The following is a 27,397-nucleotide window of genomic DNA, read 5'->3' as shown; positions in this document are numbered from 1 at the left end:
TGACCTTGATCTTGTTCTTGTCAAAAATCTAAGGAAACTTGCTCTAGGATTAACCTTGAATTCCTTAACCTATCATTCAAGGCCCTCCATTGCCTGTTTTCAATTTAGTAATTCAGTCTTATCTGCCACAGATCCTTTATACTATTCTTTCACCTTTGTTTTGTTTTTTAATTTTATTGAAGTATAGTTGATTTACAATGTTGTATAGATACTATGCTTGATAAAACATCCTCATGCTTTTGCTTCCATTGACCCTTCTATGGAGTATCCTGAGAGACGCCACAAAAATCTCCCAGACAGCTCCATCCCCAGTGTCCTTTCTTTTTCCAAGTTCCTAGAGCCCATAATTATCCATTCAAGTCTCTGCGTGCATAGAATCTGAAGTTTTGTACTGAAGTGGCATGAACCTTAGAAATCAGGAAATCACGCTTTTTCTGTCTTCGTCACCTGAGCAAATAATTGGCACCTGCCTTCTTTCTCTTTTTATATAATCCTAGGTGGTACATCACAGGCAAAACAGGCTAGGAGAGCATGGACTTAATGGGGACAAACAATACATTATTTCGAAGGACAAGCCATGGGAAAGAAATATGATGTTTCCATTTTTTAAAGATAATTTAGTGGGTACAAAAGTATCCAAATTTAAATAGATATAGTTTTCAATCAAGTAACTAATTTTAGAATGCCCCAAGGCTGAGAGTTTTGTTTTCTCTTACTTTACCATTTCTATAAAGCATCCTTGCATACAAAGCCAGATGGTTTAAAAAACGCTGCGATAAATAAAACTTTTAAAGTACCTAGCATATTCTGCATTTAAGAGGCTGAACTCTGATGGGACAAAGCACTCTGAACATCTTTAAGCTTAATGTGTATCAGTGGTTGAAGTTCTGGAAGCTCTTATGTGTTTGCTTATACAGCAACAGTATTAATAAATAAGCCAGGAATTTCAAAAAGTGTGAATAGTCCTGAAAGAGGACGTTACTCTTAGATGTGCAAAAAGGAAAGATGATCCAAATTCAAATTTACTGCCTCATTACACAGGTTTTGTCAAGAAACAGGTGAAGCCATTCATATTATGCTTTGTTTTTTCTATTCACCCACTCCCACCTTAAAAACCTTAACTGAAAATTTTAACTTGTTTTTAAAGTGAAATAATTTATAGCATTTCCATGCTAGAGTTTTCTATTATATTCTGACCACCAACCATTAGTAATTGTAATGAGTATATTTTTTTCATTCACATCGTCACTTTCTCCAAATTTACTGCATTTAGTCCACAGATTTCACCATGTAGAAAATGGGTCTAAAATATGTATAAGCCCATGCCAGGTTTAAAAAAGGATTCCATTAGTATTCAGTTTTATTCTGGCTGGAAATTAATAAAGTATTACAGTTTTATTAACAGTATTTGAAACACAAGCTGTTTTTTGCTGCAGAGAGAATATTTGCGTGTTTATAGGGCTGTCACTGAGTTTCTCAGACATTTAACACAGATGCACAGTAAATAAAGTCTCACCCCCCAAAAAAAAAATCTTTGATAAATTTTATTCATATTTGGCTATGGGTACAAATTCTAGGCCATGTATGTGAAGTCATGGTGATATCGCTTTGCTAGAGAGAAGGGCTGCAGGTCGGCTAAGAAATTAAAATGCAAGAAAAAAGCAGGAGCAGCTTATGCATTGCTTCCTATTCTAGGACATACAGGGTCTCTTCAATAAGTACTGCTCCAAATGTCTTCCTAATTCCATGCTAGGGAGAGCTAAATATTTTCTATTCATCTATGAAATCACGCAATTGGCAAGGAAAACATGTTGTATCATCTATTTCTAAATACATGGGAAGTGAAAGGAAGAAAGTAATAGAAAATATAAACTCATGCTATCTTAATTCTAATGTCTAGCTATAAAAACATATAATTGTACCAAGTGCTATCTAATATTTTTATGAACTGCAGAAGCTGTTGATCACTCCCATTTTTGAAGGTCTTTTTGCTTGGTCATCTAAAGATGCTTTTCAGATTTCAAAAGATCAGCTATTATTGTCCTCTTTCTGCCCCTAAGGAATTAGTAAAATGCACGTTCATTTCCTTCTTTCTAAATGTTCCAGTTAAAAATTAAACAGTGAAGAAAAAAGGGAAACATCATCTTGGACACCTTTTTGTCATTATAACAACAAAAACTGTGCAATAGAAACTCAAGTTTTATTCTGATTTTTTTGTTTGTTTTTTAACAAGACCGTCAAGAATAATACAGGTTACAGAGCTGTAACCTCCTTAAAGAAGAGGATATTTAGTTTGCAACAAATGCCTTCTAGTGAGAACATATTACTAGCACTTCAAAAATTTACAAAAGGTTGACAAAATATTCTCCTAAATAGCTAGCTTTATATTTATAAACAAAATAGAAACAACTGGTTTATCCACTGCACATCAAACAGGAGGCAAAGTGATCGAGATCACCTTTGATTTTAAAGAATAATAAAAACTACTTATACCCCACATATCATAATCCTAAGGAAGGAATATTTTTGAAGGATGCTGAGGGGGATTAAAACAGGCTAATGCATGACATCCTCTCCTTCAGTAGTCTTTTCATTTACTCATATTGCCTTGATCCTTTACAATTACTTTTTTCCTACAAGATAACCATACTGTTGCAGTACAATCCGTAATTCTTTTCTTTTATTCCCCTTAAGAAATAAGTGCGACCCATTTCCTATCAGCTTTCATAAACACACTTGAAACTTCAGACATAATAGGAGGGTGGTTTCTTTCAGTTTGAGGCCTTTTCTCCGTAACAGCAGAGAGGAGAACAGGGTGGCCTCTCCGTGCGTGCTGCCATGGATAGCTGGATGGTTTGTGCACCTCGTATTTCAAAAACACAAACGGAAAGTAGGTCTGGACAAGGACAAACTGCAACCCGATTTCTGCTGCAACCCTATCAGCAGGTCAGCTCTATTTACTCCTTCACTTTACTGATATAGTCAGTGAACTTGCTGATGCTCTCTTCCTGCTGTTCTAGGGCATCCAGGACAATGCCCATGGGCGTCCTCTTCAGACCGATCCCCTCCATTTTATTCTCCAGTTTGTTCTTGAGGTTCCGGAGTCTCAGCGATGCGTGGATAAACATCACTACAGGGAAGTGAAACGTGGTTAGCATCAAAGCAACGGTTCTCTGTTTCCCTTCACACTTGTAGCAGAAACTTTCTCTGTTAGCTACAGTCCCGTCTGGTTCTCTCATTGATCCAAGTCCCCACATGGATCCTTGGACTTTATATAAAGTATTCTTTGTGTGTGCAGGAAAATGTTGTGTTCAGCAGCAAGGACCATAATCTGGCTGCCACTCTCTTCCCTTCACACATTGATATCATTACCTTTCAGATGCTACTTAAATGCCCTGAAATTCAAAGTGAATCCATGCGATTCCAACTTCACTAAAAAGCAACTGAACACCAAGCATTTCAGAAAAGAGCTCATGCTCAGTTCAGGGATTACCTGTATTTTGTCCCTGCAGGAGGCATGCAGGTGAAGTCCTCTTAGAAAATGTCTGCTATGGGGCAGTTTTCCATAGTGTTGGGTATAGGTGTCTAGATAAAAAGCTAAGGGTCTTATGGGCCTTATGTAACCTGGTGTTCCCCAGATTTGCCTGACTATTAAGTATTACCTGAGTTTGTTTATAAAGATTCTCTGGCCTCTCCCCTAGACCTTCTGAACCAGAATCTTAAAGGGACGGTCCTGGGAGTCTGTATTTTAAACAGACACACTGGGTGATCTGCACCAGCAGTTTTCAAACTTCTGTGTACATACAGATCGCCTGGACAGACGGTTAAGTAGGCAAATTCCCAGTCTTCATCACCTAAAATTCAGCCTGTTAAGACTGAGGTAGGATGCCAGAATGTAACATTTCAGTAATCATTGTGGATGATTCTAATTGTGGATGCTTCTGACGTAGGCGATTTTGGACCTTCATTTTGAGACGCACTGATGTGTGTTCTCTCTGGAGGCTCCTAATCTAGAGCGGCCGTTAGAAACATTTGAGAAGCTTTCTAAAAATACAGGGTCTTTGGGCACCACTGTGGACCCAAAGAATCAAAATCCCCAAGGGATGTAGCTGGTAAATTTATATTTTTAAAAATCATCCTGGATGATTCTCCCAATCATCAAAGTTTGGGAATCACTGATATTGTCTAATTTCCTTCTGTTATAGATGAGTGAACTACAGCCCATAGAGGATAACTGGTCCAGATCCCATGGCTGGTGTCCAGCAGGTCTAGGAATAGAAACCTGGGCCCTTGACTCTTGACTTCTGATACATTTCATTACCCTGGCTTGTGTTTTTACAAGCTGTGCATTTAAGCAGAATCACTGAAGTACTAGCCTGTAGCACATAAAGAAAACCTGAAGAGTATTTCAAAAAGTCTGAATTTACTGATTCAATTATTTTATCCAATAAGGTATGAGATTCACATATAAATATTCTGGGCTTAATCTAACAAACCTTAAACAAGCAATTGATTTTATTTAATGGTATAGCGGCACACGTGAAATGCTATTAAAAGTGAAAGGGATATTCCTGTCACTTAATACACTATAATTTTAATCAGATTTCTCTTGATGAGACTGGAATTTTATCTGTTCTCTATTTCAGGCTTCAAGTGCTTGGGAATCTCGGTAAACAAGGCATATAGACTTTAGAAAATGTCTATTTCTCTTCACCAGAATTGGAGTACTTGGTATCTATATTCTGGGCCAACTTACAAAACTTTCAACACTAATTTTGATCTTCTGAGTAAGTAGAGAGTAAACATCCATTTCTCTGTCACCACAGGATGCCTGGCACTGAACGCCTGAGAACAGACTCTGATATCAGACACATCTGGATTCCAGTGCAGGCTATACCACTTTTCTGCTGTATGACTTGCGATCCGTATTTGTTTTGTTTACTGTATTTGTGCAATTAATGGACTATTAGGCCTTGATCTGCTGTTTCAGAAAATTCTGATAATTTTGTAGACCTGCCAACACACCTCAGAAACAGGTTAGGTTATTCCCACTGAATGATCGCGCCTACATTTCTTTATGATATAAGGAAAGGAAGGCCCAGGTTCACTTACACAGCAAAGGAAAAGTGATGCCAAACACAAACACCATGACTCCCCCAAACATGGATATGAGGAAGTAGCTGGCTAGCATGACCACCATGACAAACGTTGTGGGGTACTGCTTCTTCATCCGGCGGAGGATGTCTTTATTGTGGGCTGCCCACACAAAGCCCGTGAACACCAGCACCACCACGATGCCTCCAAGAATCATGTTGAAGGGGCTCAGGAACCTGGGATATGAAAAAAGAGGGAGCCCAGGTCAGGAGGAAGAAAAGGAGGAAGGGGAGGAAGAGTAACAACAAAGTACTTACTTAAGCCTTTTATATAAGTTGTCTCATTTAATCATATCTTGATGAGGTAGATGCTATCAATTTACTTCTCAAAGGAAGAAACTTAGGCACAGAGGTTAGAAAATAGTGGAGCAAAGATTTCCCACTGAGGCAGTGTGACTCCCATCAAATAGCCCGTCTCAATAGAGGCCCAGCATTTTAAAAGACTAGAGCCCCTCTTTTGGACGGGCTGTCTTTAGCTTTTATACATCCTGGGCTCTAGTACACGTTGATTGTATTTTCTGAGCTCCAAGGGCTTATTTAAATCCTCCTAGAAGCTGCCATGCTAGACGAATGTGGAGTACAGGTCACACAGTGGGCTCCATGAGCCCGATCCGGTCTGCAGTCACACTTGTGTTTGGACTGTGCAATAATTTTTAAAACTTTTACTTGAATCCCAATGTGTTTTTTTTTTTTTTTAAATCCATAAATCTTGGGATTTCTTGCTTCTCCTGGAAACAAGAAAATCTCACAAAACTGGGTCCAGTTTCCCAGGTCAGCCACTGGCTGGAGTGCCTTCTCACTTAGATAGAATAAATGCTCTCCATTTAGCCTCAGCCCTCACCCCCCACCCCCAGTATCTATGGCATCTCTGACACAGAGGCCCCCAGTGAGCTGCCATTAATATTGTTTTTCTAACAGCTCCCCTGCACTGCTCTCTCACATAAGCTGCCTGGCCCATGGAGGCATTTGGGTTTATGACTCCTGGCACGGAGAGGCCATTATAATTCTTTAAAAGGCCCAGAGTATCATTAGGAGATGGGTCATCAACTGAGATTTCCAAGCATAGAACCTCCAGTTTCATTGTTACATGAAGCAAAGGTTACTCTACTGTTGATAATGGGGGAAACACATTATAAAGAGGAAATTTAGATCAAGTATTTCATAAGTGAGAATGACTGGGCATTGTAGCCCCACTCAGCCCAACCCTCCCACCCCACTATGTGTACAGAATCCTTAACAAGACATTTGTGGTCAGCACGTATGATGAATTACTAACTTTTTACCCTTCTAAGAGGCTAATGAGCATTTTGCTTGGGAAGGACAAGGAGGGTCAGTGTGTTACCATCATGCTCTGAATATTAACATCACTGATTTGGAAGACAGGATAAGGAAAGGTGATGCCCAGAGCTTACTTTCTCTGAAATAGAACAGATGAAGGAGTCATATTCATATTGGGATGCATATTTAGGACAATTAAGATTCTTTTTTAAAAAAATCCCTTTAAATTTTAGCTCTGATTCTGCCTCCTAAAACACAAAAGCTGTTTTAAATAGTTTCAAATAGGAGTGAAAGTATTGCATATCTTAATGGGTGAAATCAGGGACATAAGTTGTGTCCAACTCCTTTGAAAAAGTAAAAAATTTCTACCAAAATGCACGGAGTTAAACAGTGGTAAAAGTAGTAGCACGTAATTTAAAATTAACCCCTACAATAATAAGTTGCTTATTTCATTCAGAACTCTTGCAAATACTTATACCCTTCAAGGCAAAAATCGCCTCTTTAGAATAGTCTAAGGAAGTGAATAAAAATGCAAAGACTGAACTGTAACAGTATTCACACAAGTGGTATTTATGATTTATAACCTTTAGAAACAACCTATGTGGCCAACAATTTACTAACTGGTGGCATATACAACTGTTTTCAAAAAGTCAAAGTATACTTAATAATGTGGGAAGACAATAATATATTGATTGGGTAAAAGTGACAATTCTCTCTGGTAGGTGGATTTAGCGCCTATGTTATATAACTCAGAAGTAGAAATTTTTGCAATTCGTAAATTATTTTGTAATCAGAAATAAAATGAATATATAAAAAATGAAATATAAAGATGTAAAAGGGGACCTCCCTGGTGGTCCAGTGGTTAAGAATCCGTCTTGCAATGCAGGGGACACGGGTTCGAGCCCTGGTCAGGGAACTAAGATCCCACATGTGGTGGGGCAACTAAGCCCGCGTACTGCAACTACTGAGCCCGCGCACCTCAACGAGAGAGCCTGCACGCTGCAAGCTACAGAGCCCACACGCTCTGGAGCCCGCCCGCTGCAACGAAAAGATCCTGCGTGCCACAGCTAAGACCCAGTACAGCCAATAAAAATAAATTAAAAAAAAAAGATAAAATAAAAACTAAAACCTGATCTTTAAAAAAAAAGAAAAGAAAAAGAAAAAAGACTATGGGATGGTTAATTCAAAAAAAAAAAAAAGATATAAAAGTAACTGCTCCTCAGCCCCACAACGCCGGCTTGGGACAGGCCAACTACAACAGTCCAATCTTACCTTGCCTCATCTCTCCAATAACATTAATGCAATTTCAATTCATACGCACAGCCAAGCTCTTCCTTCTCCCATCCAAACCTTGGTGTCCTGCCCACTCTCTAGATCCTCTTGTAACCAATCCACCACCCGCCCTGCAAGCTTTCCCACCTTCCAGCACACGTGCTAGTCTATCTGTCCTCCTCCGTCAGTTTTTTATTATTTAGGTCTCTTCGTCTCTTTGTTCTTTTTTCTTTTCTTTTTCACAGTTTTATCTGGCTTATACCATGTCTCCAGCTTTGACCCTGGAATTGGTTTGGGAAAGACAAAAATTTCCTTATAGGTCTGGGGAAGGGAAGACTTGGACAGGGCCAAAACAAAATCCTCTTTAGCTAGTGGTAGGGAGACTGGGTAGAGAGGCTCAGAAACTCTCACAGATTAATAAATTTCATTTCTAGCACCAAAAAGATTCTGAGAGAAATGATACCAAAAGACTCCAGTAGTTATACTGGGTAATAGGATCATTAGTAATATATTCCCATTTGCTTATCTCTATTTTCATATTTTTTCAATAGCCATGTATTACTTGAAAATAAAAAAAAAATTGATATTTAAAAATAAAAGAAATGGGGGAAAGGTGCCTGAAAGAGACAAACCCTTTTACATAGCCTTGATGTTGACAAAATCAACATCAACTCAAAGAAGCAGAGCAGAGGGTTCAAGTTTAGGAAACTCCTTTGCATAAGCTGCAAATAGGAGATGGCTGGTTGGTGGCAAAGTGTCAAAGGTCTCCGGCGCAGTTCTTCCTAGAATATCTGTTAAAATAACAATTCACGAGGTGTAGCATATACTAAAATGCATGCCAAACTGTTTCTATTTTTCTCGGGACAAGTGAGGTAGATACCTAGGCTGAATGTCTAAATAAAGCCCAGGACAAAGAACAATGAAAAATCCAGGCCTGACTCAGCAATTCCAGATTTGCTTTTCACCTGTTCCTGTTGCTCATGTTCAAGGGAAGTGGTTTTAGCTTACCACGTGCCCAGCCATGATCTGTAATTAAACCAAGTTCCAAGCTGGAAAAAAATGAACAAAGTTACTTGGAGCAGAAATGATTTTCTTCCTTACTCCGCTTAAGGGCAATTCCATTCTAAGAAAGGGTAAAATGCACACTACTCCCACTGCCCTGGCACCTCCCTCTACTTGGAGCAAAATAGACCACCCTCCAGAGATTAATTTCATTTTCCAGTGAGTGTAGGAGTTTGGGAACCAGTTCTCGACTGAGATGAGTAAAGCTGTTTTACTCAACAGTTGGGTTCTTAGTGACATCAGTCACAATGAAGCCCAGGGACCTTTAGGACAAAACTTCCATAAATGTGCCACCCCAGCTTTCATGTGGACAAATGCCATTGGACTCCATGGGTGCTATTTCATTTTTTGGTAGTCTGTGAATGAGAGAGAGGGGGGAAGGGAGGAAGGAAGATAGAGGGAAGCAAAGGAGAGAGGGAGAGAGGAGGGAGAGAAAAGAGAGCGAGATCGTGATTTTCTATCTTTGTTGAAAATAGGACCTAGTTTTACAAATCAAAAACAATATGTTTTTCTATTGTGAGTTAAAAATATATACTTACTTACATATGTATCCTATCCAATTAAAAAGTTGATAGATAAACGTAATAGTTAAAAATTCTGGTGGAATCACTGACAGTTGTATAAAAGTTTAGAATCCCAGCAGCCTCGTCAAAGAGGAATCACCCCAGTCCCATTAAACAGATGCATAAACTGAGGCCCAGGGCAGTGAAGGAACATAGTCAAAGGGATCCGGGGGAGAAAAACAGTGCCAGTTGATGTAATTGTGACAGCAATTCATAATATAACCCATTCTGTGTTGTTAACCAGCTTCAGAGATTTCCCCCCTCAACCATTTTAGAACCCTGTCCTTCCAGCTGGGGTAAGCAACTAAGGATCATTCTGGGAAATCCGTCAGCATTCTCATTTCTCTCTAAAGGAAGGCGGCTCTGAGTGGCTGTGGACACAGGTCCTAAACTTGCCAACATGACTCAGCTAGCTATAGCTATAGTTTCAGCACAAGTTGCTAAAAAAAAAAAAAAAAAAATCTCGGCCAACAGTAGAATTTTAGAGCTAGGATGGATCTTGAAAACACACCTCATTCTACATAGAAGCAAGGTAAGGAATAGATAAGTTAATAAATTTGTCCCAAGGCCACCAATTGCAGTGCTGGTGATAAAAGTTTACCCGAACAGAGATCTTCAGATCAACTCAAGTGCACGTTTGGTAATGCCTGCCATGCTGTGATGCCAGCAAGAGCCAAAGAGGTGGTGAAATATTTTCTGAGCAGCAGAAGCAGCTTTGCACTGAGTTCCAATTTTCTAACCCAAAAAAGCTATTTTGTCAGTTTGGTTCCTGAGGAAGCCTGACTCACCAAGAAAGCGGGGAACAATCTACTCACAGTGCACTTCTCTAAATTGGTGATGTTTTTCTGAGGTTCTTAAACAACCAGAGGGGTCACTGCCAGTATGAATCCACCCATCCATTTTCTTGCTTCTCATCACTCTTAGGATAAAAACAAGATTCTTTCCACATTCTACAAGGCCCCTCAGGGTCTGGCCCCTGCTTGCCTCTGCAGCCAGGGTATGTAGTTTGTACCTGGGACAATGGGGCTGAGCTGAGGGCGTAAACGTGGCCGGAAATTCAGGTCACACTTCACCCACCAAGTCTGCAATTTGGCTTAAGCTGCATCTCTCAGGACGAAGGGACAGTTTGAATCATCAGTATGAGGGATGGCTAAGGGGTACACCATCTCTGCCTGTCAGCTTTTTCATACCGCCGCCTCCTGATTCTGCAAGCCATCTGCTGGCATTCTTATCTGTCTCTAGAACTTACCCTGCCCCTGGCCATCACAGGCCTGAGCACAAGCCGTTCTTTCTGCCTGATTCACTCCTATCTTCTTCGAATCTCAGCTTAATCAGCTTTTTCTCAGTCTCTCTGACCACATCCTGGCACCGTCTGCCTCTTCTTCATAGCTCTGAACCCAGTGGCAGTTTGATATTTATTTGAATGAATATTGGATGAATGTCTCTGTCTCCCACTAGAGACCAAGCGCTATGAGGGCAGGGACCGTGACATTTTCTCCCCAGCACTTGGCGCAGTGGCTGGCACAGAGCAGGAGTTCAGTAAATACTTGTAGAAAGAAAGAAAAAGGGGAAGTGAGAATCTAGCACATTTTCATGTTATTTAAAGTAAGCTCAGCAACTTTCTATGGCCAGGAATTAAGTGACAAGAGAGTTATCTTGGACAAATCGCGATTATTCTCACTGTACACTAAGTATTACTGTAGAAACGGTCCCCGTCTTTGTACCTTCACAGAGTTGTGATGAAAGGAACAAAACAAAAACCAAAAGTAGGAGAAACTCCTGTGCAAACATAGGAGATAATCAGATGAAATCGCAGGGCCCTTGGGCTCGCTGGAAGGAGGAATCTTTGTAAGTTCTGTCACTAGTGCTGGCTGGGGGCCAGGAGGGAGAGTGGGTGGGACAGAGAGAGATTCATCCACCTGCAGACCTGTCTATATAGGCCCTCTTGCCCTTGGATTCCTCAGATAATCCCAACCTTCTTCTGTGGCTATTTTGGTATCCCAACACGGCTTCCTTCCTGGCAAGAACTATCTCTGACTATAAAGGACAAATGTAAATGTACAAATCAGTTTTGAGTAAATGTGATCGGTGTCTCCTGGGTCTAATGATCACAGGCAGTTAAGGTGGGGCAGGGATCAGACTCCTTTGTCACAGAAAGGTTAAAGTAACCTAACCTTGAGATTTTCCTAAGCAACTGAATCAGCTCAGCTCATAGTATTTATTGCATACTCGCTGTGTACTGAATACTTATCACACCGTGTGTACTGGTCCCATCAAACTAAACACATCCAAATGATCCACTGTCTTGGCAGCAGGTGGCATGTAAAAAGTATCCATTCTAAGACATATGAACCTCCGTGTTTTCTTTCATATTTATCAAGCTCATTGCTGGTTTTATTTTTTATTAGCAACAGCTTGGACCTGGGTTAGAAGCCATGAGTCTCACCCCTCCCCTAGCCGTGGAGCTTCAAATAGTCACTATACAAGGGACTAATTAGACTGCAACAGATCCTTTTTAAACTTTTTTTACAGCAAATTTCTAAAGGTAGAGAGAATGGTATAATGAACCCTCACGTACACTGATCACTGCCTTCAACAATTAGGAACCCACAGTTAATCTCACAATAATGCTTTAGAACTCAAGTGGAAAGATATTTGTTTACAAACTGTTCTTTCTGAATGCTTTTAGTGGAGTTGATTAAATGGTTGTCACATGGCAAGTTCTTACAGCACTGTGGAGAGAGGACAGGGGTTTGGACAAATGCTAATGAGCCTGGTGACACATAAACTCCCTTCCTACAAGCAGTTCCTGTCTATTTACCTCCCATTAACCCCAATTTCTGCATTCCTTTTTGTTTCCTGCAGATGAAGACTTCACTGATGGGATACAAAGCAGATTAGAAGAAGCAGAAGCCAGAGCCCCGGTTTTCCACTTCAGATGGGCTTTCTGTCTTCCAGGTGTCTCCATTTCACGAATGCCCCCTGGGAGAAAAGGCCAGGAAATCCTATCTATTTATGGTAAATGCTTGCAGAACGGAGATGCAGCCTACAGGTTTTTTCTTAAGATCACGGGCACGGAAGTGTTCCCTGAAACAAGAAGCCAAGCTCGTTACAAGAGCCAGGGGAGGATGTTATAAGTATTCTGAAGCTGAGTGATTCACTTGTCCAAAAGGAAAATAAAAAATCTCCAAGGGTGCTGTTCAATTTGGTACAGGTCCAGTTCATCTTTTAGAATTGCATTTCCTGTACAGAGCTCTCTGCCCCTAGTAAGTTGATCGAGAGCTTTTGCCCTCTTAGAAAGGGGTAAAAAAGAAGCCCCAAATCCGCCTATTTACTTGAACATTTACCCAGAATCATTGTAAATCCTTATATAGGGAAAGGGGATAGAAACTACCAACCGCAGGAAATATTTTAAAAAATAAAGTGTGTATGGGGAGATGTTGAGAAGAACAAGGTTATATACATAGTGTCAGAAGATGATTTAACAGAAGAATTCTTACTTGAGGAAGAATTTTGAGATTAAAATTTCACTGAGTGTTGACAGACCTCTTAAAGTTTTGTACTCAGAAGAAACACATGACCCGCCCCAGAACGACATGTGCCAGCATGCCATGTGCAGTGCCTCAAGTGCAAATAAAAGTGCGTGGAAGGGCAGGAAGAGATTAATTCTGGGAGGATTTGGGATGGCTGGGTGGACTTGTACTCCTGCTGGTATCCTCAGAGCACCAACAGTATCTGGCAAGTAGCAGGTGCTCAGCAAATACTTGTCCAACTGAGTAGAAGGCATCTCTGCTGCAGGTGAGGATGGTTCCGTTTAATAATCCTTTCCCCGTCCATATACTCAATGCCTCTCCCATTTCTGACGCTGGAGAGTTTTGCGATTTGGCATCATAACGTATAGGGGAGATCAGGTAAGTCAGGTTGAAAATGATGTGTGTTTATATATGTGTATGTTTCTGTGCACTTGTATAAAAATTAATTCTTATGTGTTCAGCATCCTCTTGGTGCCTCTATAAACATGGTGAAGGCAGGAACCACAGCTGTCTCATTCTCCACTGTATCTCCCGGCCCGGTGCCTGAGAAATCAGTAAGTGCCTCATATTCTTTGTGGAGTGAACAAATGAAACAACACAAATAGAGTAATATTGTAGAATTGGCTAAGGAATCTCAGAAACATTTCCACTAGGTTTCAGCCTGTTTATGCAATTGATTTCATCTGCAAAGGTTTTAATACATTCCCATCCACCCAAGGGCTCTTTCTTTTCTTCCTCTACCAGCTAGAAACTTGGTTTTTCTTCCTTTTTGCAGTAAAAGGGGCAAACAGTCTGCCCATTTCTTAAAACCAGATGCTGATGGCTACCAGCCTGGAACATATTATGGGACCACACTCATTTTTTTAAAAAATTATTTTTATTTTTTGGCTGCGTCAGGTCTTAGTTGTTGCACGCAGCATCTTTCCTGTGGCATGTGGGGTCAGTAGTTGTGGCATGTGGGCTTAGTTGCCCTGTGGCATGTGGGATCTTAGTCTCCCGACCAGGGATCAAACCGGCGTCCCCCGCCTTGCAAGATGGATTCTTAACTACTGGACCACCAGGGAAGTCCCGGGACCACACTCATTTTGAAAAGATTACAGTAATACTCTTTTCAGATAGAAGAAACTCCTTACCATCTTAAGCGACTAAAAGCAAAAAGTGGTAACTCTAGTTTCCACCCAGTGGTAGCACCAACATGGGCCACATGGAGATAAAGTATCAATACTTTAGCTAAGGAGAGACCTTCAAGACGGTGGAGGAGTAAGACATAGAGATCACCTTCCTCCCCACAAATACATCAGAAATACATCTGCATGTGGAACAACTCCTACAGAACACCTACTGAACGCTGGCAGAAGACCTCAGACCTCCCAAAAGGCAAGAAACTCCCCACGTACCTGGGTAGGGCAAAAGAAAAAAGAATAAACAGAGACAAAAGAATAGGGATGGCACCTGCACCAGTGGGAGGGAGCTGTGAAGGAGGAAAGGTTTCCACACACTAGGAAGCCCCTTCGCGGGCAGAGACTGCGGGTGGCAGAGGGGGGAAGCTTCGGGGCCACGGAGGACAGCACAGCAACAGGGGTGCGGAGGGCAAAGCGAAGAGATTCCCGCACAGAGGATCGGTGCCGACCGGCACTCACCAGCCCAAGAGGCTTGTCTGCTCACCCACCGGGGCGGTGGGGGGGCGGTGTTCGGAGGTGAGGCTCGGGCTTCGGAGGTCAGATCCCAGGGAGAGGACTGGGGTTGGCTGAGGAACACAGCCTGAAGGGGCTAGTGCACCACAGCTAGCTGGGAGGGAGTCTGGGAAAAAGCCTGGACCTGCTTAAGAGGCAAGGGACCATTGTTTTGGGGTGCTCGAGGAGAGGGGATTCAGAGCGCTGCTTATAGGAGCTCCAGAGATGGGCGTGAGCTGCAGCTATCAGCGTGGACCCCAGAGACGGGCATGAGACACTAAGGCTGCTGCTGGCACCACCAAGAAGCCTGTGTGTGAGCACAGGTCACTATCCACACCTCCCTTCCGGGGAGCCTGTGCAGCCCGCCACTGCCAGGGTCCCGCGATCCAGGGACAACTTCCCCGGGAGAACGCATGGCGCACCTCAGGCTGCTGCAACGTCATGCCGGCCTCTGCCACCGCAGGCTCGCACCGCATCCGTACCCCTCCCTCCCCCCGTCCTGAGTGAGCCAGAGCCCCCTAATCAGCTGCTCCTATAACCCCGTCCTGTCTGGGCGGGAGGAGACGCCCTCAGGCGACCTACACGCAGAGGCAGGTCCAGATCCAAAGCTGAACCCCAGGAGCTGTGCGAACAAAGAAGGGAAAGGGAAATCTCTCCCAGCAGCATCAGAAGCAGCGGATTAAATCTCCACAATCAACTTGATGTACCCTGCGTCTCTGGAATACCTGAACAGACAATGTGTCATCCCAAAAGTGAGGTGGTGGACTTTGGGAGCAACTGTAGACTTGGGGCTAGCTTTCTGCATCTAATTTGTTTCTGGTTTTACGTTTATCTTAGTTTAGTATTTATTATCATTGGTAGATTTGTTTATTGATTTGGTTGCTCTCTTCCTTTTTTTTTTAATATTTATAGATATATATTTTTTCTTTTTTTCATTTTGTGAGTGTGTGTATGTATGCTTCTCTGTGTGATTTTTGTCTGTATAGCTTTGTTTTTACCATTTGTCCTAGGGTTCTGTCTGTCCGTTTTTGGTTTTTTTGTTGTTTGTTTGTTTGTTTTTGAATAGTTTTTAGCGCTTGTTATCATTGGTGGATTTGTTTTTTGGTTTGGTTGCTCTCTTCTTTCTTTTTTCTTTTCTCTTCTTAATTACTTTTTACTTTTTTAATAATTTATTTTTTTATTTTAATAATGTTAATTTATTTTTTTCTTTCTTTCTTTTTTTTCTCCCTTTTCTTCTGAGCCATGTGGCTGACAGGGTCTTCATGCTCCAGCCAGGTGTCAGGCCTGTGCCTCTGAGGTGGGAGAGCCAAGTTCAGGACATTGGTCCACCAGAGGCCTCCCGGCTCCCGGTGAAAGCTCTCCCAGAGATCTCCATCTCAACGCTAAGACTGAGCTCCACTCAGCGACCAGCAAGCTACAGTGCTGGACACCCCATGCCAAACAACTAGCAAGACAGAAACACAGCCCCACCCATTAGCAGAGAGGCTGCCTAAAATCATAATAAGGTCACAGACACCCAAAAACACACCACTGGATGTGGTCCTGCCCACCAGAAAGACAAGATCCCGCCTCATCCACCAGAACACAGGCACCAGTGCCCTCTACCAGGAAGCCTACACAGCTCCCTGAACCAACATTACCCAGTGGAGGCACACACCAAAAACAAAGGGAACTACGAACATGCAGCCTGTGAAAAGGAGAGCCCACACGGTAAGTTAAGCAAAATGAGAAGACAGAAAAACACACAGCAGATGAAGGAGCAAGGTAAAACCCCGCCAGACCAAATAAATGAAGAGAAAATAGGCAGTCTACCTGAAAAAGAATTCAGAGTAATGATAGTAAAGATGATCCAAAATCTTGGAAATAGAATGGAGAAAATACAAGAAACGTTTAACAAGGATCTAGAAGAACTAAAGAGCAAAGAAACAATGATGAACAACACAATAAATGAAATTAAAAATTCTCTAGAAGGAATCAATAGCAGAATAACTGAGGCAGAAGAATGGATAAATGACCTGGAAGATAAAATAGTGGAAATAACTACTGCAGGGCAGAATAAAGAAAAAAGAATGAAAAGAATTGAGGACAGTCTCAGAGACCTCTGGGACAACATTAAACACACCAACATTCAAATTATAGGGGTCCCAGAAGAAGAAGAGGAAAAGAAAGGGACTGAGAAAATATTTGAAGAGATTATAGTTGATAACTTCCCTAATATGGGAAAGGAAATAGTTAATCAAGACCAGGAAGGACAGAGAGTCCCATACAGGATAAATCCAAGGAGAAGCATGCCAAGACACATATTAATCAAACTGTCAAAAATTAAAAACAAAGAAAACATATTAAAAGCAGCAAGGGAAAAACAACAAATATACAAGGGAACCCCCACAAGGTTAACAGCTGATCTTTCAGCAGAAACCCTGCAAGCCAGAAGGGAGGGGCAGGACATATTTAAAGTGATGATGGGGAAAAATCCACCACCAAGATTACTCTACCCAGCAAGGATCTCATTCAGGTTCGACGGAGAAATTAAAACCTTTACAGACAAGCAAAAGCTAAGAGAATTCAGCACCACCAAACCAGCTTTACAATAAATTCTAAAGGAAATCCTCTAGGCAGGAAACACAAGAGAAGGAAAAGACCTACAATAACAAACCCAAATCAAATAAGAAAATGGTAATAGGAACATACATATTGATAACTACCTTAAATGTAAATGGATTAAATGCTCCAACCAAAAGACATAGACTGGCTGAATGGATACAAAAAGAAGACCCGTATATATGCTGTCTACAATAGACCCACTTCAGACCTCGGGACACATACACACTGAAAGTGAGGGGATGGAAAAAGATATTCCATGCAAATGGAAATCAAAAGAAAGCTGGAGTAGCAATTCTCATATCAGACAAAATAGACTTTAAAATAAAGACTATTACAAGAGACAAAGAAGGACACTACATAATGATCACAGGATCAATCCAAGAAGAAGATATAACAGTTGTAAATATTTATGCACCCAGTATAGGAGCACCTCGATATATAAGTCAAATGCTAACAGCCATAAAAGGGGAAATCGACAGTAACACAATCATAGTAGGTGACTTTAACACCCCACTTTCACTAATGGACAGATCAACCAAAATGAAAATAAATAAGGAAACACAAACTTTAAATGATACATTAAACAAGATGGACTTAATTGATATTTATAGGACATACCATCCACAAACAACAGAATACACTTTCTTCTCAAGTGTTCATGGAACATTCTCCAGGATAGATCGTATCTTGGGTCACAAATCAAGGCTTGGTAAATTTAAGAAAATTGAAATCATATCAAGTATCTTTTCCGACCACAGCGCTATGAGACTAGATATCAATTACAGGAAAAAATCTGTAAAAAATACAAACACATGGAGGCTAAACAATACAGTACTAAATAACCAGAGATCACTGAAGAAATCAAAGAGGAAATCCAAAAATATCTAGAAACAAATGACAATGAAAACATGACGACCCAAAACCTATGGGAGCTCCAGAGACGAGCTCCAAGGTTATCCACTCTCACCAGTATTATTTGACATAGTTTTGGGAGTTGTAGCCACAGCAACCACAGAAGAAAAAGAAATAAAAGGAATCCAAATCGGAAAAGAAGAAGTAAAGCTGTCACTGTTTGCAGATGACATGATACTATACACAGAGAATCCTAAAGATGCTACCAGAAAACTGCTAGAGCTAGTCAATGAATTTGGTAAAGAAGCAGGATACAAAATGAATGCACAAAAATCTCTTGCATTCCTATACACTAGAGATGAAAAACCTGAAAGAGAAATCAAGGAAACACTCCCATTTACCATTGCAACAAAAATACCTAGGAATAAGCCTACCTAAGGAGACAAAAGACCTGTATGCAGAAACTATAAGACACTGATGAAAGGAATTAAAGATGATACAAACAGATGGAGAGATCTATCATGTTCTTAGATTGGAAGAATCAGTATCATGAAAATGACTGTACTACCCAAAGCAATCTACAGATTCAAGGCCATCCCTATCAAACTACCAATGGCATTTTTCACAGAATTAGAACAAAAAATTTCACAATTTGTATGGAAACACAAAAGACCCCAAATAGCCAAAGCAATCTTGAGAAAGAAAAGCTGGAGGAATCAGGCTCCCAGACTTCAGACTATACTGACTTCAGGAATCAAGACAGCATGGTACTGGCACAAAAACAGAAATACAGATCAATGGAACAGGATAGAAAGCCCAGAGATAAACCCACACACATATGGTCACCTTGTTTTTGATAAAGGAGGCAAGAATATACAACGGAGAAAAGACAGCCTCTTCAATAAGTGGTGCTGGGAAAACTGGACAGTTACATGTAAAGAATGAAATTAGAACACTCCCTAACACCATACACAAAAATAAACTCAAAATGGATTAAAGACCTAAATGTAAGGACAGACACTGTGAAACTCGTAGAGGAAAACATAGGCAGAACACTCTATGACATAAATCATAGCAAGATCCTTTTTGACCCACTTCCTAGAGAAATGGAAACACAAACAAAAATAAATAAATGGGACCTAATGAAACTTCAAAGCTTTTGCACAGCAAAGGAAACCATAAACAAGACCAAAAGACAACCCTCAGGATGGGAGAAAATATTTGCAAATGAAGCAACCGACAAAGGATTAATCTCCAAAATTTACAAGCAGCTCATGCAGCTCAATATCAAAAAACAAACAACCCAATCCAAAAATGGGCAGAAGACCTAAACAGACATTTCTCTAAAGAAGCTATACAGATTGCCAACAAACATGTGAAAGGATGCTCAACATCACTAATCATTAGAGAAATGCAAATCAAAACTACAATGAGGTATCACCTCACACCGGTCAGAATGGCCATCATCAAAAAATCTACAAACAATAAGTGACAATTTCGATTGTCACAACTGAAGGGGAGGGCACTTTTTTTTCCAAATTATGTTTTACTAATAAAACAAGTGAAAACTGATTTATCAATCTTCACATAGTAGAGAGGAGAGATGGTGCTAAACATCCTACAATACACAGGACAGCCCCCTACAACAAAGAATTCTACGATCCACAATGTCAGCAGAACCCAGGTGGAGAAACACTACAGAAGGGTATTTCACCAAATTTGCAAGGGCAATATGAATTAGCAAAGATTCTGAATTCTAAACTTTTTAAAATTGAATTTTTACACCATAGTAATCCTAACCAATACGTAGTAAGCACTGTCAGCAACGACCCAGTTAGAATCACTCCAGGAGCATGTTGCTGTTATGTGCTGGCATGCTGCTATGTGCTTCAAAATAATTTATTCCATTAAAAGTTGCCCCCGTGATCACGTTGAAACCTTACGTTCATTTATTTATTCTTTGCATTCGCCAGCTAAACATCTGCTGTATTGTAGGCCTTGGGGATCCAGGGAATAAAAATAATGCTAACCACAACAACAAGAAAAAGAAAAAAATAATCACAAACACAACCCACAGGGAACTCCCTGGTGGTCCAGTGGTAAGACTCTGCGCTCCCAATGCAGCAGGCCCGGGTTCCATCCCTGGTCAGGGAACTAGATCCCGCATGCATGCCGCAACTAAGAAGTCCGCATACCGCAACGAAGATCCTGCGTGCTGCAACTAAGAGCTGGTGCAGTCAAATTGATTGATTAACTAATTAATTAATTAAAAAACCCACAGTCTCTGGCCTCAAGGACTCAATAGTGCAGAGTGAAGACAAGTGAAGAGACAAATTAAAAGCCTGTGGGGTAAATACCAGACAAGATGTGTGCACACGTGTGGGGAGTGGGGGGCAAAATCCTGTAGGAGAAGCAGGAGGAGATGAGTAAGTTGGGGACTGGTGTTTGGGTGGATGGAGCTGCTGGGATACAGATGCTATCTGTGTTTCTCCTTAAGTCAATGATAACACCAACAATGATACAAATAATAATGAAAACTCCAAAATAAATTTCGTGAAGCAAAAAGTAGGAGCTGGACACTGTTCTAAGAAACTTGCCTATATTAACTCAGATAATCCTCAGAAAAGCCCTACAGTGCAGGTACTATCATTAGTCTCATTTTACAGATGAGGAACCTGAGGCAAAGGGTGGTTCAAGTGACCTACCCAAGGTCACATGGCTACTGACTGGTAGTTGAGATTCAAAATTTACTTAACCAGGCTCTGGTGCTGAAATTCTTAACCACTACTTTCTACTCTGTGAAGAGCCGGAAGGTATGACAACTGTCCCCCACAAGGACTATTAGCTAAGAGACTTAGACTTAATCTAGGAGGCCGAATAGATCTCCCGAGTGGAAGTCATATGCCTGGGAAACCATGCTTTTAGGATGAAGACCAAACGTCTAACCATGGATTACCAGGCCCTGACTGATCAGGCCCTCAGGCACAGATCTGTGTCTATCCTAATCCCTCTTAATCTCCATCTTGGTCTGGGCAGCCCTTCCGGGTGTTTTGGAGCTAGATAATATCCACTTCTCAGAAGTCTTTAGACTTGAGGCTAGAGCCCTCCAACAATGACCTGGCGGTCCCTTCTGTCCAGCAGGGGATGGTACCATTGAAGAAGACACTTCCAACACAGTCCTTTCCCCGGAAAACACCCAGGCCACATTTTCACACACACTCTACCAAGATATCATGAGAAACCATCAGATGCCAGTAGAGAATCCAGTCAAACAGCCTCCAGCTCTGTTCTGACCCTCCCATCTACTGATATCACCAAAAGAGGAGAGTCCTGTTTAGAATCAGAAACATTCTGGCATCAACTAAGCCTCCCTGACCCTGAAGACATTTAGTTTCTTCCAGCTTTAAGATACTACAATTCCAAACCTCATGACTCATAGGAAGATGGCATAGTAGTTAAGAGTCTGGGGTTGTGACTTTGAGCAGGTCGTTTAAACTTTCAGAGCCTCAGGTCTAATAATAACAACAATAATAATGCAATAATAATGTCTCATCTCATCGGGTTGTATGAGGGAATTTGCTAAATTACTTACCAAAGTACCTGGCACACAGAGCACTCAATAAATGTTAGCTTTTATTATTATTAAATTATAAAGGAAGAAAAGTGCAATCTGGAAAGAACTACAGGCTGTGCATTTGTAGATGCATAGGAAACAGTTGAAGATGTCACACCAGGTTTTACTGGGGTACAAAGGGAATCCCACACTTGGCACACAATTTTCAGAACAACTTACTAGCCTGTATCTTTTGTAAGTTTTTAAAGATAAGATTAATTAAAAGATGAAATGGCGGGTGGGATAGGGATGGTGAGAGGGAGACACAAGAGGGAGGGGATATGGGGATATATGTATACGTATAGCTGATTCACTTTGTTATACAGCAGAAAGTAACACACCATTGTAAAGCAATTATACTCCAATAAAGACATTTTACAAAAATGAAATGGCTACTTTTCACTTTCACTTTCAAAAATGTGACTACCAATCCCCATCTCCTATTTGAAAAGGGAAATAGGAAGGGCCAACACCCCAAACTGCCTGAGTTAGTAGGCTAAGACACCACAATGAAGGAGCTATATTTAGTCAGCGCATTCATAGTGAAAAATAAATTCCATCAAGGTAGCAATGCTGCTGGAGCTTGTGTCTGATCTGGGCAGTACATCTTTTTGAAAAGCAAGGTTTTTTGTTTGTTTTTGGTTTTTTTCTGTACATTTGATTGGTCTGTGTCAAATCTTGCCCTATATCTAGATTTGGGGGAGTGTACCTCAAAAAAAAAAAGACCCATAGCTAGACAACCAGGTAAGATGCCTTTACAAAGAAAGAGAAAAGAAAAAGCAAAACAACAGAGGCAATCCTATTTACCAGAGATTTTGTTTTAAAGAAATTTTTTTATTGTTCAGAGAAATAAGCCTTAAGCATAAAGCTAGGGGAAGGTTCAGAAGGCAGCTGCTCCAGGCCTGTCTGACTCCAACTAATTTTAACTTGGCTGCTGTATAATTCGGAGTCGGTTCAGAGCCCATGCTGTCCACACACCAAGCCATTCTGAGTTGGAAATTCCTTAAGCAACACATCATGAGGATCTGTGTAATTGTCTATTCAGTCACACAAATGAGAGTCCACTTCTGCATGGGGGCAGATATTCTGAACCACACCCAGAAACTGTGAACTCTCCCTCTCCCCCCTGTGCTGGGTATTTGGTCCTACATCTTCTCAACAACTGTCACGTGCCCTTTGGTCAGGATTCATGTGTGATTGATCTTGGTGTGCCCAAGCTTGGCACAGAGAAGTGACTCAATAAATATGCCAAAGAACAGCAAACCAACTACAGAAACCATCCTATTTGCCCTTTCCCACCCTTTACAAGTTTAGATTTTTCCTTTCTCCCAGGCCAGCTTGCTTTCCCTCTGTGTTTGCTTTCAAATAGAAATGCCAGACACTTCTTTAATGGCAAGTGGGTTTCTTTATAAAGTCTGAGGGTGCTTTTTTCTTTAAAGGTGCATGGGATCAGCAAGATCTAGAATATCACCACCCCATCTTGCAAAAGTGAGTGAAGCATTTCTTAAAGGGTGAACTACCAGAAAAAGTGGTTTCTAGAAGAACAGGTGTTGTGTGAAATCGCATATTAACAGAGGACACAATTTTAAGATCGGGTGTGAAGATAAAGTGACCATGCCTGGCAACTACTGGAAGAAAAAAGAGCAAAAGGACACCGTTTCTAAAGTCATGGCAGACTTCACCCCACACTGGGAGATGCGCCACCAGGCTACACCCACCCTTCTGCTCCCAAGCTCAGCTTTCCCGTACAATGTGGCAGGCATTAGGCAGAGAAACCTATAAAGAGAGTCGCCTCTCTGATGCCCCTTCTACACTAACACCCCAGAAGGCAGAGTCCGGATCCACACCCTGGCGCCCCAAGCCTTCCAGGGCGGCGTCCGCCCCAGCCAGCCCCAGCATAAGGTTACGCCACTTTCCTCTTTCTCCTTATTTTTAAGAGACTGGGGCGCTACAAATATCACCCCCAGCAAAAGCGTAATTGGGGTACAGCGGGAAAGAAGTCATATTTTTCTTGCCTGAGGTTGGCAACATTTCCTCACCCCAGGACCCCCCATCACTCTTCAGCCCGAGGCGCGGAAAAAAAAAAAAAGGGCCCCCAGATTGCTGCGGCCTCGCCCTGCGAACAAGTTTCCACTGGTTTGGCCGCTTGCAGTTGTCAGGACAGGAGCTGGTCTTGGAGAGCGTTTACGCATCCCGGGATCTTGCACCAAGATCCCACTCGGTGCTGACCCCGATCAGTACCCGGGAGGGGGACCCCACTTACCCCACGACGGAAATCATCATGGCAGCCACCACCAGGTAGTTGGTCTGATAATAGAGCAGGTTGCTCACCACGCGGTTGTTCCATTTGGAAATGTCCCTGAAGTCCGGACGGGCGAAGCGGTCAGAGCCTGGGAAGAAATCGTCCCAGGCGCGGAGCGGAGCGATATTCACGTCCATGTCTGGCTTCCCAGCTTCTTGTTCTTTGCTTCTGGAATCTGGCGGCGGCGGCGGCGGCAACCGATCAGCTGAGCGGGGTTAAAGATGACAGCGGCTCTGGTTCGGTCGGCTCTGCGGTTGGCGGGCAGAGAAACAAAAGAAATTGGGAGCGGGCGGGCGTTTCTTCTCTTCTTTACTTCTTGATTGGTTCTAAGTGGTTGGTTACAGGAAAACTGGGGGCCCGCAACAGAGCAAGGAGCAGAGTGCAAAACAGATGTGAAATAACAGAAAGAAATCGGCGGAAATCCCCTGTCTGAAGAGAAGTGGCAATGCCTTCCCGGGCAGTCCGAATACAGCGTGCTTTAAAATTCCCCTTTTGAGGGTCTAATCTACGAATGTCGTCTGGACTTTAAGGACAATTTTTGCAGCTGTTCAGAAGACAATCTAAATGAAATGGAGTGGAAGGCAACTACAGTGTTTCTGGAGGATGAGCTGGTTTTGAAAATTAAGTAGTTACTAACCTTTGCACATCCGAATGCAATTCACATATTTCTCTGTTTCACCATGAGTCACTATGAGTGAAATGAGACTGGCAAAATGGGAAAGAAGGACGTGTAGAACGGAAGGGCTGGTTTGTTCTTTCACTTTTCTTCTTTGTTCTCTATCTCTGTTCTGTGGGGGCAAAATTATACAACTACTGTGCTGGTCTGATGAAGTGGGCACTCTGGTCACTTCAGCCCTGAGCTGAGCATGTTGTTTACGTTTGAAACTAAACAATGGTCTGCAGTGAACTAATTGTTCTGCACCCAGTATTTTCTGGGCAGAAACGTGGATTCGACTCCAGAAAAAGCTAAGTTTTTTTCTTTCTTTGTTTCTTTTTTGGCTGCATTCCGTCTTCATTGCTGCACATGGGCTTTCTCCAGTTGCAGCAAGCTGGAGCTACCATTCCATGCGGTGCACGGGCTTCTCATTGTGGTGGCTTGTCTCGTTGCAGAGCACGGGTTCTAGTCGGGCGGGCTTCAGTAGTTGTGGCCCGCGGGCTCAGTAGTTGTGGCTAGCTGGCTCTAGAGCGCAGGCTCAGTAGTTGTGGCGCACGGGCTTAGTTGCTCTGCGGCATGTGGGATCCTCCCAGACCAGGGATTGAACCCGTGTCCCCTGCAATGGCAGGCGGATTCGTAACCATTGCACCACCAGGGAAGTCCTGCTTTCTTAGTTTTATCCTAATATCTGTGAACATCTGTAAGGGAGCACAGTATTTTAATATGTACGTGATAGCTTTGTATCCCAGCCCAAAGAACTACCAAGAGATGTATTAGTTGTCAATTTCCTTCTAGGGCTTCTGAAGAGTCATCTTTTTTTCAGTTAAGGGGCTGGTTGATAAAGTAAACCTCCTTTTATCAAGATGCATAAGAATAAAGTATTTTGGTTAATTGTGTGGTAGGCAGATTTCTAAGATGCTAGCATGTAAGATAACGAAGTCTTTAAACCTTCAAGTGGTGCTGTTTTTAAAAACTGAATTCACTTTCCTCAGACTACCAATTTTCAAAAAATTGGAAAGCCATAAAATATACGTAATGCAAAGTCTAGACGACAATTTGATTTCCCTTGATGATTCAGAAGCCAGTTAAGAAATTTCAATGACTCTAAGAAATTACTCCTGCCACTGATGTTTAGGAAAGTTTGGTGATTGAATCCAATCGCTAAGATATAGCCTAGATCAGCGGTCCCCAACCCTTTTAGCTCCAAGGACTGGTTTTGTGGAAGACAGTTTTTCCACGATGGAGTGGGGGGATGGTTTCGGGATGATTCAAGCGCATTACATTTATTTTGCACTTTATTTCTATTATTATTACCTTGTAATATGTAATGAAATAATTATACAGCTCACCATAATGCTGACAGGAGGCGGAGCTCAGACAATAGTGTGAGCGATGGGGAGCGGCTATAAATACAGATGAAGCTTTGCCCGCTCTGGTCACCCGCCACTCACGCCCTGTAGTGGTCCGTGGCCACTAGATGACGCTTTTAAAATAAAGTTTAAAATGTGAAAATGTTCCTGAGCTCTCACATTTTCTTGATTCTGGAAAAACAGGAAGGTTTAAAGTCAGAGAGAGCAAAATTAGAGTCCTAGCTCCCTCGTTGCTGGTGAATGACTTTGGAGAAATTACTTAATCTCCTCCAGCCTCAGTTTCTTCATGTGTAAAGTGGGTGTAATAGGAACATCTGCCATACAGGTGAAGATAAATAAAATACTGGATGGGAAGTGTTTAGAGTATAGTAATTGCACATTGTTAGATACTACTGTTACTGTTATTAATCATAATCATAATACAGGACTTGATTCATCTGTATGGTATTAACACTGCTTTAACCTGAGTTGTTTTCTACGCTGCTATAGTGAACATTCACTGACCTTTCTCTATCTAGTTGCAATTTTATTGCTATGGTTGTATCCGGATAGACTTGATAGCAAAACAAAATGTTGAAAAATATCACTAGGATGCCAACACATATTTTGAGTCCTTTCCAGGTGAAAAAGGTGAAAAGAACGCAGTCTTGTTGTGCCTTCAAGGATCTTGCAATGCAGTAGAAACCTAAACTTAAATACAAGACAGTGAGAGGAGTACTAAATAGAGGTGTGCCAGGGCTTGGTGCTTAGTTACAGGAAGTCAGAGGGTGGTGAAGAATTCCTTGGGGCTTAAGAATTTCAAGAAGCCGTGCTGTGGGCAAGCTGAGTAAACCATCTTGGTCCAGACCAGTGTGGGAGCCCCAGTAGGACCCCATTAGGAGCTGTGACCAAGAACTTTTACCTTCCAATTGCTCAGGACCACATGACCATAAGTTGTCAAGTGTGTGTTAGTAATAATAGCATTACTCACTGATTATAGGCAAATGATATCCAGTAAACATTTGTTCAGTGTTTTTTAATTTATTTGTTTAAACCTCCAAAGAGGTTTAAAAACAAAGAAATGAAAAAAATCTGGATATAGCTGTATATAACATGATCCCTTTCTTCCTCTCTCCTAAAATATTAACCATCCTTCTCTCTCTGGTTTAACTATGAGAGACTTTTTTTTTCCACTACACATTTCGACCTTTATCATAAAATTATTTAAAATAAAAATGAACACATGTGGAATCCTTACTTTATTTCAGGCTCTGTTTGAAATGCTTTTAGTCACAGCTCTTTGTCATTGTTCATTGTTCATTCAGGGGGATTGGCTTCAACATAAAGCCTTTCTGGGGCTCTTCTGTCCAAATCTGTGCTTCTAGATGTGACCACCCAGGATATTTATCTGTCTGTATATAAACCATAGTGGATAATCTAACAGTTTGTGCTATAGTCCATTTAAAATGAAGTCTGTTGCAAGGTTTT

The 27,397-nt window shown here is 41.6% G+C and overlaps 1 protein-coding gene across 1 annotated transcript; it reads right to left on the bottom strand.

The window, feature by feature from the left end:
- Positions 1-1,345: 1,345 nt before the first annotated feature.
- On the bottom strand, positions 1,346-24,631 carry ARL6IP5 (ARF like GTPase 6 interacting protein 5). Its single transcript, XM_027121366.1, has 3 exons — positions 23,867-24,631; positions 5,113-5,330; positions 1,346-3,130 (listed from the first exon to the last, which is right to left on the bottom strand). Exons 1-3 carry the CDS (start codon positions 24,040-24,042, stop codon positions 2,958-2,960), a joined length of 567 nt encoding a protein of 188 aa, XP_026977167.1. The 5' UTR covers positions 24,043-24,631; the 3' UTR covers positions 1,346-2,957.
- Between the last annotated feature and the right edge of the window lie 2,766 nt (positions 24,632-27,397).

The sequence above is a fragment of the Aethalodelphis obliquidens genome, unplaced genomic scaffold (genome assembly GCF_003676395.1).
Source record: "Aethalodelphis obliquidens isolate GAN/ISIS:26980383/991018 unplaced genomic scaffold, ASM367639v1 scaffold22, whole genome shotgun sequence".
NCBI classification, from domain to species: Eukaryota; Metazoa; Chordata; class Mammalia; order Artiodactyla; family Delphinidae; genus Aethalodelphis; species Aethalodelphis obliquidens.
Note: the sequence above shows the minus strand (reverse complement) of the source record. Positions and strands in the feature narration are given on the sequence as shown.